The following is a 9,079-nucleotide window of genomic DNA, read 5'->3' on the forward strand; positions in this document are numbered from 1 at the left end:
TAACATTTTATTTTGTCATTAATTCTTTTGTATTTTTATCATTTTGTATTGTCTTAAGTTGTTAAAAATGTTATTTTTCTTAATAAAAGCTGTATGTATGGATTGCCATTTTGTTGTCTATTAGACGTATATATGTAGTCGTTTAATAGCGTTCTAATTGATGACTAGTCTATTCTTGGGCTATGATTAGACGTCTATTAGATTTTCACTGACAGCCCAAATTTAGCCTAGTTTTAGCCTAGACGTCTAGGCTATATTTAGACGTCTAATAGACGTCTTTTAAACGCAAAATTGCTTGCTGGGATTTGTCATGAAAACAAATTCCTCGTATGTGAAAACATACCTGGCAATAAAGTTCATTCTGATTCTGATTCTGATAAACGTATCCATTTCGCTGCAAGAGCAGTGCGCTTCCACAGAGAGCCCGCCCACACACGCTTCTGATTGGCTGTGATATCTTCTGATTGGCTGTGATATTTGATGTCGCGTCGCGTCGTGTCTGGTGTGGACACCCAAATTGCTTGTCGCTGGAATCTTGTCGCGTCGCGTGTAGTTAGGACACGGTGTTTGGATGTCAAGGAAATCTGTTTTTAAAACACTTGCGCCTAGCCCTTGGAAATGTAATATGTGTATTCATGTTCCTTTCATAATATATACGCTTAACAAATGTATTAGACCACCACCACCCAATGTTTGTGCCACAGATTTATTGATTTATGTTGAGTCTAAAATGCCCAGAGGTTTAACAATCAAGACAAAGGTAATAAAATGCTTTCCTCAAGTCTTGAGTATCAAAAAGTTTTCTTAAGGTTACACAATTTGTCCTGAACAAAATGTGCCTTTTCATAAAATGGTCATACATATATGTAGGCTATATATATATATTTGGAGAGAAAAAAATACTGACCTTGTATATATAGCCTAGTATATTTGATTTTGCACAAGATGTTATACACCAGATTTAGATCTAGAAGAGGCTCTTCTGTGGTCTTCTGCTTGCATAATAATAAAAAAAATAACTGTTCATTCAGCAGAGGGCAGTGTTAACCTGCGCTTACAGTCATACATTTCCTTTGAATCACAGTTTCTCACCCATATACATCATTTGTTTTTTGTAAAATGAGCTCTGTAGGATGCATACGTGTCAACCAAAAAAGAAAAGAAAAGAAAACCCACAGGTAAAGAAACCATAAAATGAGCATATTCTTAAAACATAATTTGTCAAAGATCGTATGGTTATTATTTCTACACTAATAAGACACTCTCATTATGTGCTAAAGCTTTATTACACATACTGTCAACAATATAAAATAATATTTAAACATTTTCCCAGCATAACACCACAAAGACATTACCTAAAACCACAGGTGCAGAAAAGTAGAGCGGGCTGATTTTGTGCCAGTGACCACCTACATAAGAAAAACAGGACTTCCAACATTAGCATATAAATAGTGACAATTTTTTCGTTCCTCCTCCAAGTAGATTATCCAATGTCATTTACAGCATAAGAAAAAACACTGATTACTGTGGTTGCGATTCAGTTCTTAAACCTATTTGTTGCGTTGATGTGCACGAGGAAAACATTTAATGGAAACGCTTTCAAGTTGATTTTCAAGCAGGAGGTTAACTGGACTGGGTTTTTGGAGGAAAGATGAAATCAACATGGACACAAAACGCAGCTGAAGAGGCTTTCAGAGAGCAACATGGCCATGATTACACTTTTTGATCACCAAAATCAGAAAGCAACACAGAAATATACAAGTATCCATTCTTCTCAATGGGCAAATTGCTCTTGATAGCATTCTTGGAGAGGGTTGAAGCAAGCTAAAGCTGAAATAACCAGCACTGCCATCCATGTTTCCCACTATGCTTTGAAGCAGAGGCAGCAATTGAGCAGCGAGTGCTATAACTTTGGGAAATCATAGGATCATTTGTTGGTGAGAGCTGATTTACCATGTAAGATGCATTGGAGCTTTTCTAGCCAATGTTTGCATGCTATATAAAAACAGTATAATTAGAACAATGATAATTAAATACAAATTATATATAAAACAAACAATTAAAAAATTATTAAAATAGATATTTTATTAATTATTACATTAATAAAAAATAAATTATTTAATATGAATTAATGAAGATAATCATTAAAACAAATGCTCAAATCAGACAGTCATTTATGGCATTAGACTTTTGATAAGCTACTCTGAATAACATAAATGTATATTTAATTCCCATATTGTCTTATGTTAAGTTTTTTTTTTTTTTTTGCATATTCTGGTGACTGAGCACAGTATGTGTATGTCAGCAAAAAAAAAAATCTTCCATGCATTTTATTTAAAAAAATTAAAAGGGCATAAACTATAATATATATGACAATGCAATTTTCAATTTTTTTATTAAACACTAAAAAAAAGACAGTATTTATGTTTTTAAGGTGTCTTTATATAGCTCTTGTTTCTCAAGCATGCATGCATGTTCATAGTGATGCAAAAGTCCTATTTATTTTATTTTTGAGCAGCCCGTTTACCATTAACTTGATTTCAAAAGGTTATTTTAAACTACTCTTAAGAACATACAGAACAAAGAGTTGATAATATAATGTGTTTAGGCACAAACGCTTGGCAAACATATTTAGCAAGGGAATCGGAAAGTAAAACAGAAACCAGATTTAGAGCTTTGTCCAGCCTAATTAAGTGAGATAAGAATAAACCCAACCCAGCGGGTATGTGGTCTCAGAGGACTATAGAGGAAAATGTCTAATTAAATAAATAAAACAGCAAATAATTAAATTTATGCCACTCTTTGATTCCAGCATGACTCTCATACATGGACAAGTGTATGTGTCATTAATGGAGGTCTGTACTTGATGGCCACAATGAAAAATTGGTTGTTAAATCGCTTTCCTCTCCTAATCAAAGCAATGATCTTGAAAGTGTGTTTTTGTTAACTGCTGCAAAAAAGGCACAAAGTTCTCCGCGTATTCGAAACCGTGCGGAAAACACATTTATCTGTGCTTTGATGAGCAGCTAGAAGAAGAGCTAAATGCCTTGTGCTTCTCAGAACAAAGGATGAGTGGGATCTGATGGCTTATGAAGTTGTGGGTGAAACAGGGAGATACAGAAGTTCTGCTGTCTGTGACAGACACTCCTTCATGGAGAGTCTATTATGACATTTCAGCTCCGGCGCTCCTCACACGTTTGACTGATGGATGCAGGGGCCAAGGCATTTAACAGTCTGCCAAAGTGACACGCTCGCGACGTACGCAACACTTCCTGTAGCGATCAGCTGTGTGAGAAAGGCACAAACAAAAACCGCTGAAAATGAAAAGCTCAAACGGGGTTCCAGAGACTGGATTTTCATGTTGTGGGTTTTGAATATATTATGATAAAGGATACAAATTAGTTTGTGCATAATCTCTAAAGTACATGGACTACAATGCGCAGAAGCCAGCATTGTTTGCCCAGGACTTTCAAAACGTAATGTGTTTGCATTGATGTGCAAATTATATTTATTTTCATATCTCTACTTCCCCTTGGCCTTTTATGCATTAATATTGACCGCCGTAAACAATTACCTGGCATATTTAAAAGCAAGCATTTCACACTGAAGAACACAAGATGAGCTTAACTAAAGAAAGTAACAGTCTTTTCAGTTTGTAAACAAGCTAATGTGACGCGTTCTGTTACATGAAACCGATTTCTCCTGGTTTTAGTGAGCAGCGCCAGATCCGAGAGCCTCTTCAATGGTGTTTACAATCACAGTGGAAAGTTGGTTTACCGTCAGAGTTGTTGTCTGCAAGTGACGCTACTCTGAGAGGAACCATGCACCAACACCACAAAGCAGCAACAAGGTGTCTGCTTGTCAGGGACCAACTGAAATTTCCACTGCGCTGCTCGTGACACACTCTCTCCAGGATTTCTCCTCTTTTCAAGCCCTTTTAGTCTTTTTCAGTTCTCATTTCAACAGCAAAAACGTGTCAGTTTCTTTCTGAAGCACAACGTAAACCCAGAAAACAGAAACTCTGCTTCTCAAAACCATTTATTACACAAAAGACACCATGCATTGTTGTGTCAGCTGCAAAGTACATTCCGGTGTCGGTTTATAAAATAATATTTACAAAAATAGATTAAATCAACGCTTGGGAGTTGGAGATTTTTTCCCCTACAGTGGCATCAATCTCAACAATAAATATACACACATCTATATGCTGCATGTTTAAAATCACAGGGGTCAGTATAAGGGTAGTTTACATCAATAATTATTTTTTTTCATAATTCTATTTATAATTATTACACATGGAGTTTTCATGACTTTGTAGTACGTGACTGATTAAATAGAATATTTGTACTGTAAAAAAAAATATTTAATTAAACAAAATCTATGTAATTAACAAATAATTAAATATTAAATTTAAACTATATATTTAATTATTTGAGTGATAAAATGTAATATTTGTACTGTATGAGTCAAAGACAAGACATCCCATTTTGGGGTCAGCACCAAATTAAATTGACAAAAGTGAATTTATATGCACGGAAAGCATATTAAATGCAAGCAAAGCGTATACTTTTTCAAATGACTTTTGTGAAAATAAAATTAGTGAAATAATGTTCCATCGTCATTCAGCGTAAAAGATACATTTATGTAAAAATAAAACATACTTTCTCTGACCTGTACTTATTAAAATATATAAAAGAAAAAGTGGTCATACAAAATTGTATTACAGTTTAAATGATTAAAAACTAGTATAGTAGCAAAGACTGGTTTAATTGTAATTTTAAATCTTCTTTTAAAGTAATGTCATCCAATGATTCTTGTTTTAAATATGCCTGACAAGATTGTTTGGTACATTTTAGTAAATCATGGTAAAAATGTATGATAGTCATTATTTTTGCTCAGAAGAAAAAGTTCAACAGAACACATTATAATGTTCAGGGAAAAAAGAAGCTTAAATGATGCTTAAAAGCCCCTTTTCGTTATATACACACACATTAAATTTGTAACAACACCGACCCCATTAATATATATATATTTTTTTAAAAGCCTAAAAAAAAAAATTCCCATTCATTTAACCTTAAATGTATTTAAAAAAAAATCGTATTATTTTTAAGATACCCATAAATCATGATATTTCTAAATGGCAAGCAGTAAGTCATCCTTAAAGAATGGAACATTAAGTAAACACCAGAAACAGCTCTCACTGTGATAACATCTAGAGACAGATAGAGAAGATAAGAGCCCACTTCAGGACATCAATCAATGACAGCTTAAACAGGCTCCAAAATAATGCCAGCATAAAAATAAAAAAAAGTTGCAAATTACAGTCAGTAGCTTGACATGTAAATATAGATAATGCCATTGAAATACAGTATGAACTAGAGATACAGTAAAACCCTGGCAAGTATTTGTAGCAGCTGAAATGGGCACAGAATTAAGCCACATGTGTGTTATCTGCACAAAGACTAACCTTTACAAACACATTACAAATGTGGGCTTGTATTAAAATAAATATAGAAGTCACAAATATTAATTTATGTCATTTGCCTATAAAGATAAAAGTACATACTGTATATTGCAATAATGGTGGTATCAGATTCAATTTACAGTTATACACAAATCAACCAGAATACAACTGAAGCTAAATTCAGTGGTCCACGCTATATTGAACATTACAGGTGGATGCTGGGAAGGATAATATTTTATTGACAACAGATCCGCTTCAGGAGAATAATAGATAAGAAGCTCTGGGATGAGAACATTTCCACTGCTTACCATGTGAACCTCAGGAGCATCACATGGTACCATTCCCCATCCACGTGTTTGCATTTTTTTTTTTTGACAGCAGAGAGAAACACACCTCACCTTTGACGCCTTTGACAGTCACTTCCTGTTCACACGCCTGTGCCGCATGCATACATTCCACCCTAGCTGGAAACAGAGTTTTGGTGCGCCATAAGCCGTTGCTCCCGTGATCAGGTCACAGCAGGTCCTGCTCCACCCAGACGGTCTTCTTCTGCTCCTCAAAAATCTTGTCCTTGATGATCCTGACGAGATCCTCCACCCCACCCCAAGAGTCAGGCTCCACACCCGCATATAAGCACGGCAGCGTCTCCAGCTCCTTCTCCCTGGAGCGACACATCTTCAAGAACTCTTCCTCAGAGTCCACCTTCAGAGGGAGCCTTCTGCTCGAAGAAAACATCAGAAGCGATCACTAAATGATCTGAGGAACAGTTGACCTTGAATAATGAATCTTCAAACTAGAACTAAATAATGAATATGACACTCATTTAAGAGTGCAATGAGTCTTTGCAAGAATGAAGACCTTGGAAGAGTTCTTACCTTAATTTTTTGATGTTCCTATCACAGATTTTGATGAAGATCACGATGGGATAGATCTCTCTCCTCAACAAGTCTTTCACACAGCTCAGATCAGCTTCCAGAAGACAGTGCTTATTCTAAAAAAAACAAAAAAACTCATTTAATATGATTTATTCTCCCTAAAAATACACTTTTTAAGTTTTGTTCTATTTATTAAATATTATCAAAAAGCAAGAGTTATAGAGGAATATAAACAACATTGTAAATAGTAATTGACAATATAAAGCAGAAAAGAGAATTGAGAACTGAAGAGAGTATTGTGAGGTGTCGGTTCTCATTTTTTGTCCTGTTTTTGGCACACCTCTCGAACAAGTGAGATTTGCAGTGGAAAAATAGACTCATCTCCTGACACATTAGCAAGTCAAAAACAATATGCTGCCTCTCATCTAACCACCTGATAAACCCCCAACAAGCAGATTGCATCTGCAGCCATCAGGAGCATCAGGTCTGCCTCCTACATACCACTGCTGATTCCCCTTTATATATACAGTCATGTGAAAAAGTTTGGACACCCTATTGAATTCCATGGTTGTCTGTATCGGGGCATAATAAAAAAAAATATCTGGTCCTTGGCAGGTCTTAAATTTTGAAAAATAAAACCTCAGGTGAACAGCAACACATGACATATCACACCGTGTCATTATTTATCTAACAAAAATAAAGCCAAAATGGAAAAGCCATGTGTGACAAAGTTAGGACCCCCTTACTATTAACATAGGGTAAGTAACGGTCAGGCACTGCTAATCAAATGCCTTTGGTTACCTGATCATCAGCAAGTGTGAGCACCTCCATTAAAGCAGAAGTTTTGGCAGTTTGCTGGTCAGGAGCTGGTCAAAATTCCTCCAGAACGATGTGAGAGACTGATAAAGTCATACAGAAAATTATTACTTCAGGTTATTGCTGCTAAAAGTGGATCTACAGGCAACTGAAACATAGGGTGTTTTAACTTTGTCACACATGGCTTTTCCATTTTGGCTTTATTTTTGTTAAATAAATAATGACACAGTGTGATATGTCATGTGATGTTGTTCATCTGAGGTTTTATTTTCCAATTTTTAAGACCTGCCAAGGACTAGATAATTTTTTTATGATGTCCTGATATAGAAAGCCGTGGAATTCAATAGGGTGTCCTAACTTTTTCACATGACTGTATATATATATGACTCTTATATATATATATCCTTTCTTTTTCCTGCTCTTTCTCGGTGAACAGAGGAGATGGACCATATGAAATAGAGAAAGTGTATTTATTTGAGGCTTAATCAGTACATCACATAAAGAGAGTAATAAAGAGGCAGCCAATTAGGGATACTGTTGATGCAGAGAGAACCACGACAATCACACTGCCTGCTAGATTGACCAGGGCTCCAAGACCAGCTCCCACTATGACCTGACCCAGCTGCACCATGCAGGTAAGAGCTGCGCAGTCCATGCCAGTGCCACGGCTCTCCAGAGCTGGTTCATCACTACCCAATTTCCTTTGCTCCTATGACAAGAAAGATGTTTTGCGTAAGAAAAGAAGCTACAATCCTAGACAAAATTTTCCACATGGAAATAAATAATGACACAGTGTGATATGTCATGTGATGTTGTTCATCTGAGGTTTTATTTTCCAATTTTTAAGACCTGCCAAGGACTAGATAATTTTTTTATGATGTCCTGATATAGAAAGCCGTGGAATTCAATAGGGTGTCCTAACTTTTTCACATGACTGTATATATATATATATATATGAGGAAAAATTATCATTCTGACCCTCTGTTTGAAATGATCCGTTTTTAAGGGGCAACTCCCCTTAAAATGCATGCACATAAACGGCCACTTTTATGATTGGTTAACGTCATTGCATAGGAAACAGTATCAACGCTCCTCGCTATTGCATGTAAGTGTTTTGAAAACATTATCCATATAAAATCCTTAACAATAAAGTAATAAAAAACCCACATAAAACAAAGTCCTTTACAGACAAAGCCACTTGTTCCTAGTACTGGGGTTTTTCTGAAGTCTGTACAGAGATGTAAACAAGCTGTTTAAACCGGACACGTCAAAGCGAACCTGCCTTTACTCTTCCGTTTGTCCTGTTGTCAGGAGTAGCTCAAGCGCATGGTGTACATCAGAAATTGAATGGGAATCTGTATACTGTATCCAGTGTAGATCACATCATTGATTATAATAGGTTCTATTTGCTTTTGAGGAAACACAATGCAACGCTCGCATCCAGTGTAGGCAAGTGTTAGCCAACTGAACACCAGTAGGCTTGGCCTAGGCTGCGATAATACATAAATATTTGTCAATGTCTTTTTCTGGAGGCAGTCATATGCAAATATATTTTCCCCTTTGATGTGACAGATCCCCCAATATTCAAATGAGATGTATCTGGAGCTTTGTTAAATGCTTTAATTTAAAATTACATTCCTCATGTCATGAACCTTAAAGTGATAGTTCACCCAAAAATGAAAATTTGATGTTTATCTGCTTACCCCCAGGGCATCCAAGATGTAGGTGACTTTGTTTCTTCAGTAGAAAACAAACAAAGATTTTTAACTCAAGCCGTTGCAGTCTGTCAGTCTTATAAACATACACAAAAACACACAAAAAAAAAAACATACACAAACAAAACCAAATTAAACCCTGTGGCTTTTTTCGATATATTTTTTTTACGGTTTGAGTTAAAAATCTTCGTTTGTGTTCTACTGAAGAA

The 9,079-nt window shown here is 35.7% G+C and overlaps 1 protein-coding gene across 2 annotated transcripts in view; it reads right to left on the reverse strand.

Moving 5' to 3' along the window:
- Nucleotides 1-5,062: 5,062 nt before the first annotated feature.
- LOC107758337 (caspase recruitment domain-containing protein 11-like) overlaps nucleotides 5,063-9,079 on the reverse strand; it is a 35,349-nt gene continuing 31,332 nt past the window's right edge. For both annotated transcript variants that reach the window (XM_016576050.1, XM_016576052.1), the window contains exons 23-24: nucleotides 6,340-6,455; nucleotides 5,063-6,182 (exon numbers count right to left, since the gene is read on the reverse strand). In XM_016576050.1, coding sequence (XP_016431536.1) covers nucleotides 5,978-6,182; nucleotides 6,340-6,455 — 321 coding nt within the window. In that variant the 3' untranslated portion in view covers nucleotides 5,063-5,977. The remainder of the gene's footprint in view (nucleotides 6,183-6,339; nucleotides 6,456-9,079) is intronic.

This window comes from Sinocyclocheilus rhinocerous, unplaced genomic scaffold (genome assembly GCF_001515625.1).
Source record: "Sinocyclocheilus rhinocerous isolate Xijiao unplaced genomic scaffold, SAMN03320098_v1.1 scaffold2639, whole genome shotgun sequence".
Classification (NCBI taxonomy): Eukaryota; Metazoa; Chordata; class Actinopteri; order Cypriniformes; family Cyprinidae; genus Sinocyclocheilus; species Sinocyclocheilus rhinocerous.